The 26,141-nt window shown below is 43.9% G+C and overlaps 1 protein-coding gene across 15 annotated transcripts in view; it reads right to left on the bottom strand.

Moving 5' to 3' along the window:
• MAPK8IP3 (mitogen-activated protein kinase 8 interacting protein 3) overlaps positions 1-23,508 on the bottom strand; it is a 72,741-nt gene extending 49,233 nt beyond the window's left edge. For all 15 annotated transcript variants that reach the window (XR_014616552.1, XM_084216655.1, XM_084216668.1 and 12 more), the window contains exons 1-4: positions 23,071-23,508; positions 2,990-3,110; positions 1,724-1,794; positions 893-984 (exon numbers count right to left, since the gene is read on the bottom strand). Coding sequence is in view for 14 of the 15 variants with exons in the window: in XM_084216655.1 (XP_084072781.1) it covers positions 893-984; positions 1,724-1,794; positions 2,990-3,110; positions 23,071-23,388 (602 nt within the window). In the remaining variant the exon portion in view is untranslated. The remainder of the gene's footprint in view (positions 1-892; positions 985-1,723; positions 1,795-2,989; positions 3,111-23,070) is intronic.
• Positions 23,509-26,141: the final 2,633 nt, after the last annotated feature.

The raw sequence follows: 26,141 nt of genomic DNA, 5'->3' as shown, positions 1-26,141 counted from the left end.
ACACAGCACTCACCCTTTAAAAGAGAGATGTTCTAAGTCTGCTTTTGCCTACAATACTTTTAGATTTTACTGTAAGCACTTCCACAGATATATTTTTACTTCCAGAACTGTAAGTTGAAAGAGAAACAAGCCTAACACACTTATCCCATTCCATCTCTAAGACTAGGATCAGATCATGTTCTGTGAACTCACTCTGGATTTCCAGACTGTGAGGGACAGAAAAGAAGGAAGAAAAACAGTCTGATAAGGGAAATTTTATGAATGGATGAGCACTTACAAGCAACTGGTTCTTTTTAGACCATGTCCTCTCAAGCTTTCTACACCCCTCATCTGCCTAGGGAAGCTGACATCTAGCTTCTTTTTTTGTTTTTCTCAATTCATTCCTCTATTTTAGACAATTTATTTCTAGTCAGAACCCAAACACCACAGGAAAATCCCTTTCTTGGATATAAGTAGGATTTTTGGTGACTGACAGAAAGCTTCCTCTGAAAGAACAACAGTTGAAAAAGTCCTGTAATGGCTAATGCATTTAATTGCTATGGTTTTGCTGCCTACCCCACATACAAAGACACACAAACACACAAACATTTTATTTGACACCTTCATACCTTCATCTATTCTATAGATAAACTTTTACACACTACCTAAGAATATGAACGTGCTTTCCAGAGGTCCCATCAATAGCAGCATGATAAAGCCTCACCTTTGTAAAACAACATAGAAAGCTCCTCACCATCAAATACCCACAACTCACCCAGAACCCATTAAAACAGAGCTTTAGCTACAAGCCATGTCCCCAGGGAAAGGTCCTGTTCTGTTTTCTCTTTCAAGCATGCACAGTCAGTGTGTAAGTTTCCAGGTGACATGTCACACAGAAAGGTCATGACCCTACCTTCTCCCAGGTACACTGCCCTCAGTTTGGTTATTTCCCCCAACTTGCTGCATCTTAGATCGCTCAATGTGTTCCACATAGGTCTGGATCATCTGTGAGGAGAGAAAAATCCATGCGGCAAACAGATGAGAAGGAAAGGCTCATTTTCTGCTTTTGTTTAATTTTCTATGGTATCCACTTCCAATCCCCTGGGGTTTTTTGCAGACTTCCTTGTGCTTACTGTTGCCTTCTAAGGTGATATGTAAGTGAATGGTCTAATCTGATAGGAAATTTGTCAGCAAATAGTGTTCGAAATCACTTCAGCTGAATCTCATAACCAAAGAGCCTTGAAAAAAACAACATAAGCCAGGAGGCTCACTGGCAATGGGAGATGAGGAAGCGGGGCAGTGTGCACAGCATCACAGAACAGCTGAGATTGGAAGAAATGTCCTACGGTCCATTAGTCCACCCCCTGCTGAAACAGGCAGGGAAAAGAGCAGGCAGCCACAGGACCGCATCCAGGTGGCTTATGAATATCTCTAAGGAAGGAGACTCCAACACACCTCTGAACAACCTGTGCCAGGGCTTATTGCCCTTGCAAGAAAGTAGTTTTTACTACTTTGTTCAGAGCGAGTTTTCTGTGTCTTAGTTTGTGCCAGCTGTCTCCACTCTGGGTACCAGTGAACACAGCCCATCTACATCCTCTTTACACCCTCCAGTCAGGTATTTCTGATGTTCCCAAAGTTCAGAAGCTCTGGTCATCACTAGGATTGTAAAGCTGAGTTCTTTGACATGATATAGCCGTGCAGATATAAACAAAGAGCTTATTTATTTAGAAAGATAATATCCTACCTCTGTGTGACGCTGATGCAGAGCATTATACTCCTTCTTCATTTCTGATTCACGTTCTTCCAGTCGAGAAACTGCCAAGAGAAGATTCCCAACTATCAGCTAACATACGCCTGGCACTCAAAATAAACTATTTGAGAAACAAAGCCTATTTTTTTAGAAACTAATTTACACCTCCTTGTCACAGACATATTTTATGAAAAATCCTTTCGTTAGGATCTTTTCTCCTGAGAAGCTGAGAGGCCTCAGAAATGAAATGTAAACAATAATTATCTGCTGCTGTGGAATGCAACAGGTGCATCTTTGATTGGTCTCATGTGGTTGTTTTTAATTAATGACCAATCACAGTCCAGCTGTCTCGGACTCTCTGGTCAGTCACAAGATTCTATTATCATTCCTTTCTATTCCTTGCTAGCCTTCTGATGAAATCCTTTCTTCTATTCTTTTAGGAAGTTTTAATATATCATTTTCTTTTAATATAATATATATCATAAAATAATAAATCAGCCTTTTGAAACATGGAGTCAAGATTCTCATCTCTTCCCTCATCCTGGGGCCCCTGTGAACACCACCACACCTACTGAATAAAACAAACAGAATTGTGGAATTTGGTCTTTGTTACACTCTTAGTTCATGGGTACCTGCATGTTCCCAATACCAGCGATTTTGTACTATAAATATAGTAAAACCACAGAAGTTTTTCAGCAGTAGCCTGGTGCCCTGTAAGCATCTTAGCTTGGCAAAAATTTATTGTCCTCTGGGACTGGCTCTTCTGGCTATTTGAGGAACAGGAGTACTGGATGAAACACCAACAAATTCTGAGGGGAACTTCAATGCCTGAACCTATTAAGGAAGTATTTGTAAAAACAAATACACAAACTAAGTAAGTAAGTAAGTAAGTAAGTAAGTAACTAACTAACTAACTAACTAACTAACTAACTAGCTAATTATTGTGATGATTTTTATAAGAATGGAAGATTCTACAAGGAGAAACTGGAAACCAGGTTTCAAAGGCCCAAATCTTACACCTTGCATCTGGAGAGACTGACCACAAAAGAGAAGAAATGTAGCCTCTACTGAATTAGTGTGGGTACATCCCACCCCTGGGAAAGCTCAGAATTTTACATCAAAGTAAATCATAACCAGATATTTTGGGCTTTGCACAAATTATATTAAACAAAAAAAATATATGAAGATTATTTTTAAAGTAGCACTGTATGTATGCTGAAGGCATGTGTATAATGGTGTTTGGTGCACAGCTTTGCTTACTCTGGTCTGCATAGTTTTTGGTCTTCAGCTCCAGCTGTCGAGTCTGAAATTCAAGGTGCTCCACTTGGATTTGTAGTTCTTTCTTCTCCTGTTCCAGTGCATCTTCAAACTCTATGAACTTCTGCACAGAAAAGAAGTGGAGAAGGAGGCACAGATGAGGATTACGTGCAAAACGCTTTATCAAGGTGAAGAATCTATTTTATACAGAAACTTGTGATCTTTAATGCATAATAAAGATATAAACTATGGTCCAACATGAGTTCTATAAACCAGCACAACTTTATCATCTTCAGCAATGTCAGTCTTCTTTGCACCAGGCTGAATTTTGATTCCTGTTAATTTGATGTCACAGAAGAAAAATTTTATTTACAATCATGTATTTAAAAGTACCTATGTCAGAAACCTTCAGACTAACTCTTCTAATGATGCAAATGTTGAGAGCTCCATCCAAAATTTCTGTGGAGGGACAAGTCTTGCAGAAATGTGCAAGTCTTTTGGAAAACTAAGCTCCAACTCTGGTGCTGCTCACTCCCATTATCACCAACACAGAGGCAGCTGCACGCAGCAGTGTGACTCCTGCACAGGACACTGGACCAAAAGAAAGGTTTTAGAGATAGACTCATTTCACAACGAAAACACAACAGGAAAATACCTGATTTCAGGGTGTTCTTTCTGTAAACTGTCACTTCTTGCCTTCAAGCTTTAGTCACTCCCTGCTGTGGACATCAGCACACAAGAGCAGAGTAAAACATGTGGAACATTCTGTCCAGCTCCACTGTGGGAACTCACGGTAGGAACTGGAGCCACAGGCGCTCCATATAATAAATATCATATAGTATTGTATAATAGCATTAAATCATGTAATATATTAAAGTATCATGAAATATTTAAAGTAAACAGGATCCCTGGGAAGTGAATGCAACTCCACATCTCTGCAGAACCAGCCTGGTTCTTGTGTGATACATGGTTATCAGAGGTTTTCTGCAGAATACTCTAATGCAATAATGACCCACAGCCCACACATCTAGGTTTAGAAACAGCTGCTTCTAGTACCATCCCAGACACAAACTGGTGGGAAAGTCTCCAGGGCTCAGAGAATATGTGCCTCTCTCCAGCAAACCAAGCCTGAATGCTACCACCAGGCTCACAAGGCCACAGTACTGCAAAGCTACCCCACCAGCTGCAGTACACATCCTGGCCTGGCCTCGTTATATTACTCCTGAATAGTTCCACCCAGCAAAGCCAAAAGTACAGCATTATTTGCACCACCCAGTTACTAGTCCAGTAACTAGAACACCTAGCTGAGCTGCAGGAGCATAGCTAGGGTTGGGAGCAGCCCTGGATCTGGAGCTGCTGAGGATGACAGGGAGAAGGAAATTAAGCTAAGCAGGCTTTAATCCACCCTTAAAAATGTTTATGGGCCAAGAGGAGCCCACAGGAATTAAGAGGGGTCTGTGAAGAGCTCACAAGGCTCTGCTCCTGACCCTGCCTCTCTCTCTCCATCTGTTTGCCAAATCCTCCTGAGGTCCAGGCCCATTAGATTCACCAGCACATGCACACTGGCTGGAGAAACCTCCTCTGTCTAAAAGCATGGATAATGAGGAGGAAAATCCCTCTCCTTCTGCCCTCTGCATAGGGTAAGTGTTCTCTCCACAAACGTCACTGCTCAGGGGCATGATAATTTCAATTTAACAAATTAAAGCTTTGTTTTACTTCAAAAGAGACAGATACTGGTAAGAATCTTTTTGTGGCAAAGACTCTCAGGGAAACTAACACATTTAAATGTAAGATTATTTTGTTAAATTCTGCACATGAACCAATCTGCATTGCTGCACTCTCAGGGTAAACCATCTGCCCATTCCCTACTGCTTTTACTGGAATTATTAGTGGGGATACTGGAACCATCATTATAAATTGGACTCTTTCTGCAGATGACTGAAAGCCATGCTATTTATGATTCTTGCAAACTTTTAAAACTGCTCAGTAAATTCCTGGGAGCAGTGACTCAGTTTGCATTCCTACATATCTGTATTTATAGAAACAATCAAACACACTTCAGCCATTTCTTGCTTCCCTGTACTCAGTGTTCTGCAGTGCCTTTAACCTCTAACTGGGCTTTTAACTTTATTCCTCTTCTTATCGAAATTTACTGTAATAAGGGCTTGGGGTTTTTTCCCACTTATGGCTGTTTTGCACAGAATTTTCTAGAAACAGCAGCAACACCAACACCTTTCTTCCATTATAAAGAAGTCATTTCAGAGACTAAACATTTACTTATTGATTATATTTTAAGATTGTTCCTGGGTTTAGATTTTTAAATGTGTTTCTTCCTGAGATGTCAGTTAAACACTGAAATCCCTTAGTCACTCACCCAGCAACCTGTTTTATAGATTCTGAGGACTTTATAAAACAACCTGCTTTGTAAATTTGTGGATTTTCTTTTTGAATGCTTTTTCAGAACAACAATATCATTTCAGAATTAATAAAAAAGGAAAAGAAGTCCTAACAGACACTGACAATGAGCTGAGAAGCAGCAGTTTCACTTGCTCCATCTAGAGGCTGATGGAAATTATTCCAAAAGAGTGTTTTCCTGGGATAATCTCTATCTCACAGGATTTTGCTGGAAGCACTCTCTGCTAAAGCTTTACTGATGCACCCTTTTAATTACAGCCAAGGGCTAAATCCCCATCACATTGCAGTGGCTCAGCCTTCATCACTTCCCTGCTCCCATTTCTCCACACAGGAACATGCAACACGCCCTCCTCCCCACTCTTAACTTTAACTCTTCTACAAATATGGCTCAGTCTTTTTCCTCATACCTGTCTATTCTGCAACTCAAAAGTAATCAAAGAAACATAAAACTAGAAATCAACTAAGCACCTGGGAAAAAGACATGGAGACAACTATATTAAAAATTAATATTGCCCTAAGTTTTTGTAGGGCAGAACAGCATTTTGGATAAAAGCACTGCAGGATGGCCCATCCTGGTGCTGAAGAGATCAAATTTGTGTGCAGAGGCCCAAAGGCTTGACCCAGTTCCTGGCTGTGCAGCACCTTGTAAATGCTCTGACATCAGAATTCATTTCACCTAAGCTTTTCCATGCTCATCACAAGCTCTGACAGCAGGAAAAGTCCCAAATCCAGAGTGAAGTGAGCAGCTAACACTGCAGAACAAGGAGAGGATTCCTTGTAGCAATGTATATGAACAACTTAGACCTCAGTGTGCACCAGCCATATAATCTGTAATTGCTCTTATCAGAATTTTCTCAGTGCACCCTGGAATTCATCAAGAGTACTAAGACATAAACTGTGCTGAAATAAGAACGAAGAAGCTGAGAGACTGCATACCAGGATCACAAAAACTAGGTAACAGAGGGCTGTAGAACATCTGCATGGTGACCAATCACAGACACTGAGAAATGGAGGCAGAGAACGAGTGAACAAGACAAAGGCACCAATCAAGAACTGTGATCTTAGTAGTTTGTAGAATCTATAAAAGTGTGTGTAATGTAAACAATAAACAGCTTCTGCGTGATCATATTGGTCAGTTGTTCAGGAGTTCTGGTTTACCCGCAATAATTCCTGCCAGGGCTTCGCCCAAGGAAGATGTTCCTAATGTCCAGATGTCACTGCTGCTCATCCTTCATGGCACCAGTGAGGTCTTATCAGAGTATCCAGGCAGGCTTTATCTTTCCCCAGTAAGCCACAACAGACATTCCATACAGCATCCAAGGAAACACCTCACTAGCCACTAGAAACAGCAGAGATTTAACTAACTGTAGCCAGAGATGTGAGCACACCCACAAGTACAACTAAGCTGCACAAGAAGTTCGGAGAAAACAGGCACTTGACGTTCATATGAGTTACTCTTGTGAACGAGAGCCTCCAGAGACAATCAGCAGAGGCAGCACTTCATCTCCAGCATGATGGCAGACCACAGCCCTCAAGCTGTGGCTCACAGCCCAAGGCATGTGGCTGCAGGTGGCCCAGATGAGCAGCCAGACTGGCTCCAGCATCTCTCCTGCCCAAACTCAATCTACTAAGTGTATCCCCAGCACACAAGAAACCCCAGTGCTCTCTACACCATTCCGCATTCTCATGGTGCTGAAAATTCGCAACAGGGCAGGAGAAACTGAGAACACAAACTGCATAAAGGGTTTTAATTTTTTTTAACTTTTTTTGATTAACCAGGCTCCCAGAGACAGTCATATTGCATGTACATGTTATTGAGTGACTAAAACTCAGTAAACAAATATCCATCGGCATTTCACTTTTTCCATTTCTTTCAGAGGGACTATACAATCCTGGCCCTGTTGAAGCTGTGGGAATTTCTCAGTAACTTGAAGAGGATCCAGTATATTACCCCAACTCTCTAAACCTTCTAAAAATAACCAGGCAGAGGGAACACTAATTTTAAGTCCCCTTCCCATCAGAATATTTTCTGTCTGTCATATTTACAAAAAGCATCGAACACAGTTATAACAGAAAAAGAATCCTTATTATTTACTCTCCTGCTTTTCTTGTTTTTTTAATCTCAGTCTAGGCCCAGCCAATCCTCCCTAAATGCTGCACAGACATTTGATATCCAAAGATGAAATTCGAAAGTTCTGTGGATGTTAATTCACGCTAACCAGCAAACCTTCCTAAGGGCAGGGAATATTCAGAGGAATCAAATCCACAATTCTGGTCTCAGAACAGTACAATCCCAATGACTTCTGAAAGCAGACACTACAAATACTGCTCTTTCATTATAAACATTTAACAGGAGCATAGAATCACACAACTGGTTTGGTCTGGAAAGGACCTTAAAGACCATCTTGTCCCAGCACCCTGACATGGGCAGAGACACCTTCCACTAGCCCAGGTTGCTCCAAGCCTCATCCAAACCTATCCTTGCACACTTTCACGGATGGGGAAGCCACAGCTTCTCTGGGCAACCTGAGCCAGGGCCTCCCCACTCTCACAGAGAACAATTTCTTCCCAATACCCAATCTAACCCTGACCTCTGTCAGTTTTAATCCAAGTACGGAACCAAAAAACTCCAAAGAAACAACCAAACAGCATATCCTCATAGACTTTTTAACACATCTTAAAATAACCCAATACACTCTTTACAAAGCACTTTGCCACAACTCCAGTGCCCAAGCTATTGAGTTTTAACACTGCATGGCAAATTTGTTGACTGCATTTTTCCACTTTAGTGCTGCCAAGAGGCAAGAGAAAAATCTGGTGGTGGTGTAGCATAGCAGGTTGAGCCTGCTATTGCAGCTGCCCTTGATTTCAAAGGTTCCTCATTCCCACAGCCAAGTGCTATCATTGCTTTTCCCTGATGGCTTCACTGCACAGAGCTCAGCTCACACCCTCACCTCAAGAATTCACAGCTTCCAACTCCAGCTTTATGGAGATGCAATAAAGACCTTCAGAAAAGAGAAACAAAAAGGACACAAGAATTCCACTGATGATCAAGAAATAAAGTACTTTTTTTTTTTGGTCTCCCATAATGACAAAGAAGTGGGTGCACTGGAAGCAGAAACAGCCCCCAGCCCCAGGAGCTCTCAACAGCGAGGCTGACCAAAGCATTATTATTTTATTGCTTTTTCTCTTTTTTTTTTCCAGAGCCTCTATGCCTAATTTCAAAGAATAATTTCTGAATATGAACAATTAAACAGTTAATCACCTCAGTCATCTAAGAGAACTGGAATGTGGAACTGATACAAACACACACACACACACATATATATATGTCACATGGATTTTTTTTCTCTGCTAGGGTCTAACTGCAGATTTTAAGTAGGATCACTCATCTGTAATAATCCAGGATTATGGCAAACAACAATGGCTCACAAACTACTCTTTAGAGGGAAAATAACTAGCACAAAATCATCCTAAGGCCAAACAATGACTATGCCTCTGAAGAGGAGTGGTACATTGTGAATTGCTTGGCTTCCTGCTTTCTTGTCTCTTGCAAAGGAAGAAAATTACTAAAAATAGTAACATATCAGAAATCATCACATCACATCAGTGAGAAACCAGAGACAGAGACGCACAGAGATGCAGGAATCTCATTATGTGGCCTTAAATTGTGGTGGCTGACAGTGTGTGCAGTGGGGGCCCAGCAAAGGGAGTGTTGGGGTTCAGTCCAGACCTGAGTGATGGTGCAGGGCTGTGGGTGAAAGCTGTGTTGGGAGAAAACCCCTCACTTGAGGCAGCTGTGGTTTCCTTTTAGCGTGGGAAGCAGGGAGGGTATTCTTCCCCTGACTTCACTCAGGTAAGACCCCCATCTGCAGTGCTGCCTCCAGTTCAGGGGTCCTCACCACAGGGATGCAGAACTGCTGGAGCTAGTCCAGAGGACGCCACAGGCATGCTCAGATGGCTTTCCACTGCCAGAGGGCAGGGTTAAATGGGATATTAGGAAGAAATTCTTCCCGGTGAGGGTGGGGAGGCCCTGGCACAGGCTGCCCAGAGAAGCTGTGGTTGACCCATCCCTGGAAGTGTCCAAGGCCAGGCTGAGTGAGACTCGAAGCAACCTGGGCTAGTGGAAGGTGTCCCTGCCCATGGCAGGGAGTAGGACAAGATGGGCTTTAAGGTCTTTTCCAATCCAAACCCTTCTGTGATTCTACGTTCAGCTTTTTATCCCTATAGGCATTTATTTAGCAAAGATGAAGTAGCAGATTAAGAAATTTAGTTGTCTGCTTTATACTAACACTAACTTGACTTCATTGCATGAGAACACTCCCAGAAGAAAGGCAGAACAGACATATTTAGTGTTTCTCTTGGGAAAACAAAGAGTTTAAAAATATTTAAAGCTGCTCTCCCTTGCTGGTCTCAAGAGCTGAAATGAACCCTCAGAAAATAGAAAAATGGTCATTAGTCGTCCCTCCCATGATAAAAACATTCCTGCATTTCCATCATGCTGTACCTAACATGAATTTTAGAAATGTTTTGGCTCCTTGAAAGCAGTGTCATTTACAGGTAAAAAAGAGCTCCCTGTATTTCACCTAATTATCACTCATCTTGCTCCTCAGTGCCTTGACATGACAGACCCATGGTCTGGGTATGCTCCAAGCAATGCCACCCTTTCTCCTGGAAAGCCTTGCCTTCAGCAGACCCTATTCCAAGTGATCGCAGTCATGGTACCTGTAGAGTGAACACCTGACCCCGATGCCATGAGAAAACAAACCATTGGTAAGAGTAAATTCTGGTAACAGACTGTATCTTCTCCATCTCCAAAGGGTTACAGCAAACAGAAGACACCATCTGCACTGTAAGTGTTAGAGGACACAGCCCAAAAAGCCCAACTCTCACCCTCCCACACGGCACTGACAAAGAGGCCACAAGCTGAACAGAGCTGCAGTTCCATCACAAAGAACCAACAATTTAAACCTGCAACTAGAGCACGTTTGTTAAAATTCTCAACTGATTTACCAACTCAAATTTCACACTTGTTCAAAATCTTACCCTATTTGTCACAAAACTCAGCAAATTCCAGCTGTGTTCTCTGATGTCCCTTGCTCTGCTCTCTGTGTTCTCCAGTGTCCCCTGTTCTGCTTACAGTGGTTTCCTCATTTTGAGTGTTCTTGTGCCATCACAGCTGTGGCGAGTGTGAAAACTCTTACGTTTTCATTGCAGAGCTTGGCCTGAAGTTCAAACCATATTCCCAGTATAGCATACATTACATATCAGCCCTGGAGAAATTTTATATTAGAAATGCATTATTACAAGAACTTTTTTATACTGAGTAATTAAGATGTATATAACCCTGAATCACACGAAGACACACATACAAGCATTTCATATGGAAAAATAATTACCAGCCTTCCTCAGGTAAGGTCTCTACTGGCAAATAAAGCTGACTGTAAACATGGCCAATTATTAGCAAAATGTCCAAAACATCATAAAAGAGAACAGAATATAGTGTCATTTTAACTGTATTTTTAACCTAGCTTTTGGAATTTATTAGCCCAGAAGGACACGCAGTACATACCTTCAATAATAGGCTACGGAGCTACAAATATATGTGTAAAGAACATTGAGAATATATAAAGGCAAAAAACACAAAAATCAATTTGGCATCAGTGGAAAGATGCTCTGAGCTATGCCCTGGTGGTGGAATCTTTGCTATCCTCAAAGACAAATGCACTCCTGAAAGAACATTCCATTCTCCATGGAAGCATAGTGAAACAACATTACCTTTATATCTGCAGAGCTTGGAGATAAAAGATTTCTGTTCCTGATGCTAACTTCAAGAAGTCAAAATGACATCTTTTATCTAGTAGATATTTAATAACCATAGATGGGACTTTGAGTGTCTTCCGTGAAATAAATATCTCTTTTTGTTGATGTATGCAAAGATTACCATCTCCCATATTCCTGCTCAAAGGGACCTGAGCCTTTTTCCAATAGAGAATTACTTTGCCTTTATGATGCTCTCCATGAAGAAGGCCCGGTCTTCCAGCACAGCCAGAAGATACAGAAGGACCCTCCCACATCTTGGACCCTGCTCCAGGCTCTGCCTCAGACACTGTTCACCCATCCAGCTGCTCTCATCTCCAGGTGGGACTAATGACAAGGTTAATTGGGACAGAAGATGCATGAGAAGAAAAGGGTGCACACAGAAGAGATGGGCTTCTGACAGAGCAGCTGGCCTTGAGAACAGCCTTGACCTTATTTCCACCAGGATGGACAACAAGAAAGAAGGTATGACTGTGAAGTCCTGAAGATGACAGACACAGGAGGTGTCACCAGCACTAAAGAGAACCAACTATTGGAGAGAAAAACTGAATTATACTGGAGACCAGAGCAATGCAGGGCTGAACAGCACTTGAGTGCATGGGCATGCACATGAGAACCACCAGTTGTGCTGTGAGGAGAAGGGTGGAGAGGAAGGAGCTGATAATGGAACCATCAGCTAATTGGCCTCACAATGACATGCTGTGGGCCAGGTGCAACTGCAGCCAAGGAGGGCAGAGAGGAGATGGACATGCTTCTGTCTCAGCCACTCCACGTCATATAGGCCACATCAGACTTACTAATGAAGGTGAAAGCCCTCACATAAACGTTATTACTAACACTTTAAACAAGGCCATGGAACACTCACAGAGAGCATTCACACGCTGTAAGGCATAGGTAAGTTTTCCCTGGAAAATCATGTTATTCTTCTGCCTCTCAGAGAGGATCAGCCCAAGCACCAGATGTGGCTACAGGTCACTCAAGGAAAATACGAGGGAATTTATAAAACAAGACTAGGTGGCCAGGTGACACATGCCACAGGCCAGCAAACCTCCCTTCTTTGGCAAGGGAACAGAGTTTGGCACCAGGACCCTGCAGGGACCAGACAGGACAGGACCAGTTTCCCTTAAAAAATAAAGAAATAAATACTTGATAGAGCAAAAACTCACTAATAGTAAAAGATAATGATAGCACAATAACAAACCAGGAAAACCAGACCATAAATTAAAACCCAAAAAAGAATTCCACCGCAATTTTGAGGAAGGGAGGAATAGAGGCAGGAGGCTTAACCAAGCTTGATATAGATTTATGAAACTGGTTATGTGACTCAAGTTCCTGCAATACTCAGCGACTGGACATGCTCACTCAGGAAGTCCCTTCCAGTGCTGCTGCCCTGAGTTTTAAGAAAGAGCGGGTGTTTTTGAGAATGCTGGTGGCAAAACAGCTACAAAACTGGGGCAAAAATGACTATGCAGTAAGAAGTCTCTAGGGCTCAAGTCTGAAGTAATTCAACTTAAACCAAGACAGCGTCTAGTGACGTAGCTATACCTACTACAGCTACGCACATTTTTAATGCTAATATCACCCTAATGTGTGTGCATAAACACAGTTTATACTATTAACAGGCTGAGTGGCTGTCAGACAGCCACTACCTCGTAACATGTGTGACCTCCTGCTTCACACACTGCTTCTTCACACAGCAGACTGCTATATGAAAGCTGGGCACTTGGACTGAGGCATTCCCAATAAAATTCTCTGGCAAGTACTAGTTTAGATGAGCTTCCTTATTTCAAGAGCATAGATGTGAATCTTCTTCCAAATCATAGAGTTCATCATACCCCAAGTGCAGCAGTGCAAAGCATACAACAATCACTGCCCAGACTTTGGCCTGCCTGTTTTTAATTTCTTCCAAAAAAATTTTTTTTTCATGTATGATATTGCATTATTGAAGTTACAGTTGCCTTCTGCATAGCTTAGCACATGCCTCCACTCAGGGAGATAAAAGACCCTGGTGTACTGGTTTTAAATGCTGAGCAGAGAGAGAGCATCGATAACAATAGACAGTAAAACAAATATTAATGGAATTAACAATATAAAAAGGAAAAAAAATAAAATTATACAAGCTGGTAGTGTTAACTTGTCTTCCTTTGTAAGTGAAAAAATATATTTGTAGGAATTTTTGTTATCTGGAATTATGGTGCAAATAATGTGATTTTGATTGAACTCAAGAATTTTGATTGAACCACAAAAACCACTCAGCTGAAGGGATGACAAGGCACATAACCACGGAGGCGGGACAAAGGTGGGGCTACTGAAGTTCAAATAAGTGGAACTTACAAAGATACTGCAGTTGCATTTAGCACAGATACAGAAGTGATGAAAACCTGTGTTAAACCACAAAACTATCCCAAGAGATATTACATCCTTAGTTTACAAGTTTAAAAGTTTGTAGCAAAGTGAGCAGAAGATCAAAGACCACGTGAAAGTAGGAAGCAGAACAGCCAGGGGCACTTCAGCTGAAGGGGAGCAGGCTGGTGGGAGGGCAGGGCCCCAGAAAGAGGAGGAAGGGAGGAAGTGGAGGAAGTGGCAGAAGGAAGGAAGTGGCGGAAGCGGTGGAAGGAAGGGACGGAAGGAAGGAAGGGGCGGAAGGAAGAAAGGGGCAGAAGGAAGGGGCGGAAGGGGCGGAAGGGAGGAAGCTGACAGACATCACCTGACGCCAACCCCAACTCCAGTCCAGGAGCAGCGGGGCAGCCCAGCCCATGGAGATGGTGGAGTCACTGTCCCTGGAGGTGTTCAAGAAACATGGTGTTCATGGCATTCAGTACTCTGGTCTCTTTGACAAGGTGGCAATGGGTCAAAGGTTGGACTTAATGATCCTGAAGGTCTTTTCTAACCTAAATGATTTTGTGATGTCCTTGCCAAGACACTGTTCTCCCCTCCAAAGTAGAATTCTCCAGTTTTGCTAATAAATAGTGATTACTGATTTAGCTCAAACAAAACATGTATTTGAGCTCTCTTCTAAAGCTACCATTGACTGGTGAAAGAAAATGATAAAATACACTGAAATGACATCTCTCTTCATTGTGGGGAAGGGAAGGTACTTCTCCATACCCACGTTCTTCAAGATGTATGGTATGTCACACTGTACACTGCTCCCATATGTGCTGTTTGTAAATGTATTGCCAGTGAGGTCTTTCAGTCCTTTTAGAAGCACAGAATCCCAAACCCAAAAAGGGCAAAAAGCTAATGTGCTTTTGGGCCATATGCCTTGAAAATACCCAACCATTAAAAGATCAGTAAATTTTCCCGTTTTCAATTAGTATTTACAATTATTATGTACAATTATGTTTTGGGAGAAACTTGGCACGTGTCCAATGGGAATACCTTCCCACAAAACCCTACAGATGAATGGGCAGGCAACTCTGTTGATGTTTCCTGTCTTGAGGGGGACAAGCAGATCTGCTCTGGAACTGAGCAGCAACTCACCTTCATATCACCAAGCGGGATAGCCAAGACCCAGGCAGAAGAGGAAAGATAAATAAGAGCCTGAAACTGTTTTTATCAGACTCAGTTGAGCATCTTGTCCTGCTTTGAGCAAGTCCATTCCAAGCAGGGCACTGGGACAGAAAATAGACACCAGCATGTGTTCACGAACAGAGGAGGCCACGTAACAATCCAACTCAGGAGCAAAAGGTTCGGTGCTTCCCACAGAATCCTGAACTAAAGCCACCTGTCCTGCCAGGCAAGATACAGCTTCTCTCATCTGGGACACCCCTTGCTTCCTCCTCAATGGCATGAAAGGATCCAGCCTGCTACAGCTCGTCAGAGGCACTAAGACAACCAATGATGATGGGGATGTGGGCCATCTTCATCCTCCCCAGAGGAAAAGAATGAAGGTGGCCAAGATGCCTTTGTTACATGGAAGATTGTATCATTTTCAGATAAATGAAGACTGACTGGGGATTTTTCTTTAAACTTCAGTTACTGCAATCCCTCTCCAGACTTGATGCGGTAAGGGGCTTAAAACTAAAGGAGGTTAGATATTACAAATAAATTATTCCCTGTGAGGGTGGGGAGGCCCGGGCACAGGTTGCCCAGAGAAGCTGTGGCTGCCCCATCCCTGGAAGTGTCCAAGGCCAGGATTTGGATGGGGCTTGGATCAACCTGGTCTACGGGAGGTGTCCCTGCCCACAGCAGGGGGTGGAATGAGATGAGCTTGAAGGTCCATTCCAACACAAACCAGTCTGTGATTCTATAATTTAAATCCATCTACAATGGTAGTAAAGCCAAATCCTCCCAGACTTCTTTGCTTTTCTCTTACAGCTGCTTCCTGAAACTCCAGTAGTAACTTCTGCCTACAAATACCTGGGGAAATCCCAAAAGTATCACTGACAAATCAATCTGCAGAGCCATGAACAGAAAGGGACCAGGCAGCAGCTGCTCCATTGCACCAGAGGGAAAAATGTTTCTCATAAAAGCTCACTTGGGGATCACAATTTGACTTATGCAGTTAACCCTGTTGAGGAGAAACCTGGCCATCACCTCTGATCATCATTATTAACTGATATTCAGATTACCCTGAACTGCTTTTTAAATAAATTACAGCTCACAGTTCTTGCTCACTATTTTACTTTCAAGGCAATTTTTAGTAACACGCTGATATTTATGAATATTAGTAACTAGCCATGAGCTTGAGTGAGGATTTGTATAAAGAATCTGTGTATGGTTACAGATTTTTTCCCTCCAAGATTAGCAAGAATAAAGGTTACCAAATGGCAAGGACTGATTGGCATTACATGTGGAAAGCCTGATTCCTCATAGAGAAGTCATTTAGAAATATGCATCAGTTAACCCCTTTAAATTAACAGAACTTGTAAACAGAAGAGTCTCAAAATGCATTTCACCCTATCAATATAGAATTCCCACAATTTGTTGGAAAAAATTGTAATAACTAGTCATGTGTCTATAGCAAGTAGCTTTCCAACAGCTGATGTCCTATAACATCACCTCTAATAAGGTAGAAACATGAAGTTTTCACCAAAAAAATTTATTCTGCACATAAACTTTTGACAGGGAGAAGATCAACAAAGGCAAGGGAAGGGCAAGCTGCTTCTGCATCTCTTGGAGCACAACTCCAAAGCATTTGTACTTCAGCTCTCAGTCTGCATTGGGCATCCTCTATCAGACCAGCTGGGGAGAAGCCAGCAGCAGGACACACCTCACTCCACAACTCAAAGCCAGCACTGGCTGAGGAGCTGAGGTCTCCAGAACAGTGCAGCACATTCTACATTCTTCAGCACGCCTCCCTGCTGCCAGCCCAGGTTCCACCTGTGCTGTCACCCCACTCCACAGCCAACCATCACCCTTCTTCTGTACAGCCACGCACAAATGATGAGACAAAGAGAAAAGGGCAGACTGCCACAACACTATCATGATACCAGGAAAGGGAAGAGAGTGGTCCCTGCCCTGGTGTCCTGTGGGCAGGAGCGAGGGAAGCAGCACCTGATCCAGAATGGCAAGCAACACTCCTGCTGCTGGCAGACACAGCTCTCTACCCCCACTTTGAGCAGAGAAAAGGCATCACTGAGTTACCCCTCAACAAATGCCCCCCAGTCCACCTTCAGGGAAAGGAAGGAATTATTTCCTTTCAGTTATTTGTATTAACATCAATCCTAGTCCTGCATCAGAAGACACATGACGGGATGATAAAATTTTAGCTTACAATCCTATTCAGTTTTATTGCTACAGGTTTTGTAAGGCAAGGCATGCTCAGCGTCCCAACATTGCCAACCTTTCACAGGGGGCATGTGCTGATGGTAGGCCAACGCAGTGAGAGCTGTCAATTTTAGGAGCTCTCTAAATAAAGACACTAAGGCTAATTTAGAAATGAGATGTTTATTCTGTGCAGGTTGCAAGGTGTAGGCTTCCACAAATCAAGCACACTCTGGGGTAAAAAGCTACATCTTTTATACAGTAAAATTTACATAACAAGCCTCTCTAATACACATCCATGTCTACCTAACGCATATTTATTTGTATGACAATCTTAAATAATGCTTGAAACACAAAGTTATTTTTCTTTACTAAGCAATTTCTATTGCAGAAGTTGTCAGACAACATGTTTACAAAGGTGAGAAAATTCAGCCTGGGGAGAGATAATTCAGTGTGAAGACATCCTGAGCAGGTTGTAAGGATGGCCAGTGAGTTCCTTTTACCAGTTCAGAGAGAACATTAGAATCTTCATCTAAAATACCTAACCTACTTAGATATAAATTTCAAACTCAATTATCTCCAGAAACAATTTTATGTTGTTGGTTACTTTAATTTTACTATCTTTAGTTGATGAGTTTTAATCATAATCTACAATATTGTGCAATTGTATTGTCAATTGATCATTTGACCATTATCAATTCTGAATCATGGTCAAATGAAATCACTGAAAAAAGGGCATAAGAGAAAATTGAGACACAAGGGTTAACATCCCCAAAATGTGAGCTTTGCCTCATCCAGAAGACACAATGGAATCACCACAGATGCTTTCACTTGTGTTTCTTTCTACTTCTGAACAACTAAATGGACATATTTTGGAAAAAAGGAAAAAAGTAACATAAATACATAAGCAAACATCTGCCTGCTCAGCAGAAAATCATCTTTACAAGTATTACAGTAGTTCTGATGAAAATAAAGAATCTGGTTTCTCCAGGACCAACAGCTTTTGTAAATCAAGACAACTGCAGAAAAGAATTCAAGGAAAATTGGAATAACCCTCTAATAACCACAAAGACTCTCAGACTTGTTCTGTGGGTGAAATCTGACAGTACCTGCAAGCTCCAGGAACGGACCAAGAGGGCCTAAAGGATATGGAGACAGATCTGGTACCAAGTGAACCTGCACTTCATGCTTGTCAGTTATTTTCACCAGCCTATAGTGCAAAGGATCCAGGTAAAAGTATCTGGTCTCCCATATTCCACAAAGTTTTCCTCCTTGGATGGTATGAGGTCACCATCAGGCAGCAGAAATTCCCATTATTCAGCTATTTGTAAGATCTGTTTTCAGGGTGGGGAAACAAAACACCTTCCCAGGCCGCAAGTCATTCCACAGAGAAAGCAGATAAAAGGCAAGACAAAAGAAAGGACTTCTAGCGAACACCAGGGGCTGGAGCCCACAATCATGACTTTTGTCATCCTTCCTCCCCAATTTCCTAAAGAGAAGGAGGGTATGAGGTGGGACAATATTTAAGACATCCCTTAACAAAGGGGGGGAAATTTTTACAAGCTCTTGTGCTGTTTGAGATGCAGACAAAAGCCAGCAAGCTCACCGTATCGCCACCCTGTCGGAAAGTTCTTCAGGTACAGGTGGAAGCCACAGCGTCCCTCACAAAGGACCGGTTCTTCCAAAATACTGCACTGATCTTCAAACAAGACACCAGAGCCTTCTTATTACATAAAAATTACTTACTGGTAATTGAACGTGCTTATAAGGTAAATAACAATGCAAAAAACAGCAAGCTATAATGAGGAGTGATGGCCACAGAGACATGACAGCAGGAGATGGGGACACTGCTTCTTGTGGGAAAGGAGGACAACACCCAGGTGCCTTTCAAGTAAAAGTCCTACACTTGGCAATGCCAGCAAAGGGCTTTCAGAGTTCACATCCCGCCCCTGGGGAACACAGGCACCTGCTGGGTCCACCCAGCTTGGCAGAAAACTGGGGTTGCTACTGGACACCAGGTTAAACACGAGCCAGTGATGTGACCTTGAGGCAAAATAGTGTCCTGGGCTATGGCCAGCAGGTCAAGAGTGCTGTGCCCAGGGATGGACTCTCCAGCACAAGGGAGACAGAGACAGACTAGAGAAAGCACTGTGAAGGGCCCCAAGGATAAAAGGACTGGAGTACTTGGAAAGAGCAGGCTGGGGGCAATGGGGGCGGGGGTGGCGGGCAGGGTTTCATCAATGTATATAAATACCTGAAGGGAAAGTGCAGAGATGAAGGAGCCAGTCTCTCTCCAGTGGTGCCCAGTGACAGAACAAGAAGAAATGGGCACAAACCGGAACACAGGAAGCTCCCTTTAAACATCAGAAAACCAGTTTTCCCTATGAGCACTGGACAGGTTGCCCAAGGAGGTCTTGTAGTCTCCCACCATCTTGGAGATACTCAAACACTGCTTGGACACACTCATGGGCAGCCTGCTCTGGGTGACTCTGCTTGAGCAATGGGTTAGAGCAAATGAGCTCAAAGGCTCCTTCCAACCTCAGCCCATCTGACTGATTCTGTCTGATTTGATTCTGTCAAAAGTCCCATAGAGAAGCCCACAAGACAACAATGCTGAAGACGGCCCATTAGGAATGTCACAGGAGGCAGGACACACTGCTTCAAGGGTTTACTGTGCTGCTGAACCCCACGTTGCACCTCAGGCAGCTCGAGGCAGCACTGCCCATCTCCTGGCCAAGTCCAACATCAACACAAGTCCACGAGAACTGCATCTCAACAGGCTCTGCCACACATTTACATGCAGACTCCTTTCTCCAAGAGCCCAGCAGAGGCTCTTGACACTGACATGGCAGCAGCACCTGCCCTCCAACACCTGCAGCCGGGAAACACACCGACCACCCCAGCAGTCAGTGTATGGGAACAGCCACCAGTACTGAGACAGGTTTTCCCAGCGGCATTCCAATGGAAGTTGCTCCCAGGTTCTGTGCTGCCACACCACAGAACACAAGCTACAAAAAGCCTTCAGGAGGGGTCAGACCAGGGGATCAGCGACACACTAGAGGAGTCTGTGATTCCACAGACCACCACACCGCACAAGCAATAATGACCCTACGTTCACACATATGTATTCTATGTTCATATGAAAAAGATGGAAGAAAACAAAACCACCAAAAATCTGGTGCAATCCCATATCTTCAGTAGCTGGGAGGTCACAGAAAATTGCAAAATTCTGTACTAAGCTTCATAACAACAGCAACTGACAGCACTGCCTCATGCCAACAAACTCCTATTCTAAATCCACTTGCCCGGATGCTTCTGCTGTCCTATTTTAAAATAAATGAAAAACATGGAGTCTCTACAACCTAAGCATTTAGAAAGTAAAACATTAATTTGCATTTGGCAAAGACTGATTTAAAAGACAATACACAGAATTGTCTTAAGACAGTAATTTTGAAAAATAAACATTCCTTTATGGCCTTAATGAAAAGGAAGTTGTTTTTCTGCCCATGGCAGAGGTGAGGGAACTAGATGATCTTTAAGGTCCCTTCCAACTCAAACTATTCCATGTTTCTACAATTAACCCTAATTCTACGATTAACCCTAAGTTAACAACCATACCTGTACAGTCTGTTCATGCAGAACTGCTGCATAAAGATGAACAGCAAGGTGTGATGGCTCTGCACAGTGGTAATCAGCCAACACAATGCACATTTTAATGCCAGAACAATGTCCACCTGTGGTTTCAGTTACTTTGAATTTAATAAATTAATATAATGTAACTATAACTCAGGGTCCTTTGATAGGATATTGCAAGAGAACAGATCCATTTTTCATCTCCAACCTCTCAGTGTCAATTTAATTGTAGTAACTGGCGCTCATACACAGAGAAGAATCAAGACTGAGGTCAAATCCTGTTTCCAGGGGAGGATTTTCCCAGTTGGAAGAGAAGATCTAACCCAAGACCTGAGGCACAGCCCAGGAAACTGATGATGTTGGGAGAGGTGGGATGGACAGTCCCTGGTCACTATGGCACTGTTTCAGAGCAGCAATGCATGTCCTGGGAATAAAACAGTTTTCTGTACATCAATTGTACACATTGATTGCGTACAATTACCTGGGAGCCAGCAGAATTCCTTGTCATATACAGACTTTTACCCTCATACCATGCAATTTACTGCAGCGCAAGCAGTGCATGGGAAAGAGGCACAGATAAATAATGTACTTTATTATATACTGAGGGAAACAGCATCCGTGTAATAAGCATGGCCTTGTAATAAGGGGCTAGTAGAGGCAGAATGCTCATTTATTCTCATAAGAAACACATTATCTATTCCTTTTTGATAACAAGTCTCCTTGCAGAAACTTCTCCCACTTACTGTGTGTAAGGATGACAGGTTATCTTCATCATCATCATCACTGGCACTTTTTAAATCTCACTTTCTAAAAATATCATTGGCAAATGGTATTCTGCCATGGTTCTGAAATTTCCTTGCAGGGAATGTAACTGCCATCAGTACATTTGCTTCCAGAAAACACATCCTGTATCTAGTAAGCCCAGAAGAGAAATCCACCCCAGTCCAAAGATGCAAGATTATTCCAACTGGACTGTTCCAACCCCCACTGGCAGTCCCATTTTCTTCCCATAAATAGTGCACTATAAAAATTATTTCTCAAAAGCTGCAAAATACTGTCTCTACACATCATAAATAAACATCATGTACTCAGAATAATTTTCGACCCCTACAAGTATTCAAAAGAACTTTAGGAGCACTTATTAGTCCATTAATACATAATTAGAACTTGGGACTAAAACTTTTAACTGACTGGCTCTTGCTTTCAGTATCAGTAATGGACCACAAGTGTCCTCCCCACTGAGTTACCAAGCTTCTTGCCCATGATTATTAAGCAACACGAACATGTTTATGAAAATCTCACATCTGCTTTACACCATTCTCCAGTTCAACAACTATTTCATTACTACCATTTCTTTTATTTTATTATCTCATATCAAATCAGAACTTGACCCCGAGGAAAGCAACTGAATCTTAAATCTGCTCTTCCTTAAAGACAGAAAAACCCCACTTTTGAAGAAGTTTAAAGGAGATGATGCCGTGAGGATGGACTGTTTTCAGCACCAAAGCTCTATCCCAGCTCACAGACTGTCACTCCAAGAGGCTGAACAGCAATCCCTACGGCTTCCAGCCTTCAAGGCTGAAAGAATGCTCTGTATTTCAGCAGGAACAGGCGCAGATGCAGCAAGATGACAGAGTGCAGATCACCTCCCCTCAGTCTTGTCAACGTCCGAGCCCTTGTAACCGGAGCATTCTTCCTCCTCTCCATCAGAGGGGTTGGATTTCGCATGAGCCACTTCCAAACAACCCCACCAGCTGGGCAACCCTGCCCCCGCTCTCCCGAGAGCGCATCCACGCTCCAGGAAACGGCAGGTGCTGACTTGGGAACGATTTTATTAAAACTCAAGGCGTAGTTTTGATACAAATAAGTTTCAAAAATAAGACCTTATACTCTAAAGGCAATTCCTTGCCTCCAACGAAACTGCTTACAGCTGTTGAGAATTGAGAATGCTGGATGACTGCACAAATTGCCCATTTTAAAAACTATTTTTTACACCACAAATTATGCTGACCCCCCCGGATGCAGTTGGCATTGCAAACTGAATTCCTAATTTCTCAGGAATTCCACAGGACTGCAGCTATTGTGGTTCGGTTTTTTTCCCTCACGCTATCACGGGGCAGCTCAGCCGCAGTGGCCCAGGCCCCGCGGTGCGGCGGAGGAGCCGAGCCGAGCCGGGCCTGCCGGGGCCGGAGGAGTGCCGGGGGCAGGAGCCCCGCGCCCCCGCGTGGGGGGATGCGCCTCGCCTCGCCTTCTAGAAGGTACCGACGGTCGCTGCCCCGGGGCGCCCGGCCCCCACACCGCCTCCCCTCAAACCGGGCCCACCGCAGGGGCACGGGCAGCAGGGACCCGCCAGCGGTGGCGATCGGGGCGATGGAGCGAAGGTCTGTGAGAGGTGGCCGAGGTCGCATCCCTGAGCCGCCCCCGCCACCCCCTCGGCCCTCCCGCTGCCCTGCATTGGGGCCCCCGCCCGGCCGTGGCCAAAATAGTCTCGGGGCGGCGGCGCTCACCTCCTCGGCCTGCTTGCGCAGCGCCTTCTCCCGCTCGTACTGCGTGAGCAGCTGCTCGTTGTCCTCCCGCAGCAGCTCCAGCTCCACCTCGTGCTCCTGGTTGTCGGTGAGCACCGAGTCCAGGTTCTCCAGCACCGTCACCACCAACGGCATCAGCTCCTTCACCACCTCCTCGTCGTAGCAGTGGATCAGTCGCTCGAACTCGCGGTAGATGCTGTTGGCGAGGCCCGAGACCCGCTCCGACATCACCGACCCCGAGCAGTAATCATCGCCCGGGTACCCCCCCACGCCGCCATCGTCTAGCTGGATCTCCAGCATCCTGCCGGCCGACAGCTCCCGGCCCCGCTCCGCTCGCCTCTGCTTCGGGCCCCGCTGACGCCGCCGCCGCCGTCACCGTCACCGGACGCTGCCCCGCCCCGCCCCGCACGCGGCGTCACGGTCCGCGGACACCGGTCGGGGCGGAGCGCGGCGGGCACCGCCCAGAGCTGCTCGATCGGGGAGCGCGCTACCCGTGCTGAGAGCAGGCCTGGCGCCGCAGTGGTTCTGGCACTGGAGGCAGGAGCTGCAGCGGTGACGGCGAGCCGCCCGCGCAGCACACCGCGCCGCCCGCGGCCGGTCCCGGGCCCCGCGGCAGACAAAGCGCCGCGCACCGGGGCTCCGCACAAAGCGCGAGGAGCGCGCGGCAGGCCCCGCGCTGCGGCGTCACGCGCAGGGACACCGAGCCGCAGGCAGCGCATGCCCGGGACGCGCGGCACCTCGGACCGCACGGGCTCTGGGAGGCGCCGTAGGGACCCGGTACACCGCGGCGTTTGTACTTCCAACATCAGGCAGCCGTAGTTACTGTAGAGAGAGCGGACAAGGACCTGTGCAGGGATGAACTGAAAGCCAGAGGGCCAAATTTGCCATCTCATGTCTTCAAAGAAAATTCAGCACAACCACCGAGTTTAATCAGTAGATTTCCCAAAGCAACAGCAGCACACACCACATTACGGACAGAAGCTCCAGCAAATTACGGGGGGCAGCCTCCAGGACCCTCAGCAGTTGTCACAGAAGTCAGAGTCTGCCGCATCCTGGGCTCAGCTGAGTTTGGGCTGTAGAGTTGGAAGAAGACAGCGGGAATAATTCTCTGTACTGAGAACAGCCTGGCAGGAGAGAGAAATAAGGCGTCGATTTGAGAAAAGCCTCCCCACACCTTCATTTGGCTTAGAGCTCTGAAGAAGAGTGTAATTCCAAAGCCGTGACTAGTAATCACCCTAACAGCATCATATTGCACAAGGGGAAAGAACTTTAACCCTATCCAGAAAGCCTAACTGCAATGGGAATATCACATCTCAGTGGTAATTAAGAATTTTAAGTTTCACGACTGTTTTGTTCTGCTACATCATTATAGCTGACTACATACTGATAGATTCAGAGCATAGCAGCTTTTAGACAGCTACTTTTACAGCAAAAACCTATTTGTCTCTTAAAAAAGGAGAATGAAAGGGAAGAAATGGAATGGAACAGAATGGAACAGAATAGAATAATACTGAATGAAATTGGTGTAGCTCACTTGGAAAGATCCTACAGTAATTGAGGCGGCTGAGGTGTAATTAGTTATGGGATGGATCACCAGTAGATTGTGAGGCATCTGAATGTAACAACCAGATTTTCAAATGTTTCCACACAGAGCAGACCCAGCCAAGTGCATCAAAGGCACTGAGCACATAGATGCAAGAAACAAATGTGAAGAAACTCTTGCTCAAAAATTTAAAGCTCAAAAATTCACCCATGTTTGGCCTTGATTTACTCTGTCTTGTATGGGAAACTTTATGGACCGAGGGTTGTACTGCTATTCACAACAAACACAAGAGTGTGCTTTATTAATTGCAAGATTGCATTTAACATATTATGAATAAAAATGTACAGGTGAACAGACAGAGAAGCAAGGCAGGCAAAGAGAGAGGTAAGACTTATTCACTAATTCCATATTACACTGAACTTCTAAGCTCCTGTAATCTAGAGAGCATGTAAAAACATTTATAAAGTTTTCTTGCATTTTGTCCACATACACAAGAAACTGAAACAATGGACGTGACACAAACTAAAGCCTATTGAAACACAGAGAGCCATGATGAGCTCATGGCATTACCCACTCTTCTGACTGTAATCCCAACAGGTCTAGCAGGCATCCCTGAGGGTAGGGGATATCAGCTGAAGTGCATCCTCCTTTCTACAACAGAATCCTGGTTCAGGTTCAGTGACATTGTTAAAGCTCCTGCTGAAAGACAGTGATTGCCTTAAATTGTACTTTAAAATATACATTCCTATATTTAAAAATTCATAAATAACTTCAAGTCTAGAGATCAGTCAAGAAATGGCAGGAATGCTAGGTGCTGCCATGCGTGAGAAAGAATTAAAATACCACTTCCAGATCAAAGTTTGCAAGCAAAATATTTGCTTATTCTACCCTTTTGGGGTTTTATTGCATCTAGCATAGGAGTTTATCGAGGATTCAAGTTGTTATTTGCTTAGCACCAAAAGCAAACTAAAAACTGACTGTGCTATACATATGCAATTGTGTTATGGCTGCAAGGGCGCTTTTCTGAAGAGCTCACCTTTCCAAGTAGGCAAAGTAAAGGCACAAGGAGTGAGGAATGAATAGAAACACTGAGACTATGCAAGGGAAATCAGGATTCTTTTGTAATAACCATATGATCTCCAATTAACTACTGGGGTTTTTTTTTCCTTAGACAGGTGGAACTTTGTGAAAGAATAAGTATTTTTAGGTGTCATGGTGTGGATATTCTCAGTTCAGTTGAAGAAAGAACAGAGATAACTTCTCCCAGGCTGAGCCTGGGAATCTTAGAGGAAAAAATTTAAAAATTATTATCTCTCTTTCTGTAACCATTATTTATAGATATGGTTCTCCAGAGTGTGCTGTTCATAGTTCACCAATAGTGTGAGGTGTTTCTACTTTGAGACCAATCAAGTATCACCTTAGCGAGTCACTTTATAAAAAGACCCGATACTTTCATTAAATGCTTTTGCCTTCTGATCCACCTGAAGACTGGAGTCTTCTTTCCGTCCCC

The sequence above is a fragment of the Fringilla coelebs genome (genome assembly GCF_963513975.1).
Source record: "Fringilla coelebs genome assembly, chromosome: 16".
Taxonomy (NCBI): Eukaryota; Metazoa; Chordata; class Aves; order Passeriformes; family Fringillidae; genus Fringilla; species Fringilla coelebs.
The sequence above is the reverse complement of the archived record's forward strand: the minus strand, read 5'-3'. Positions and strand labels throughout refer to the sequence as shown.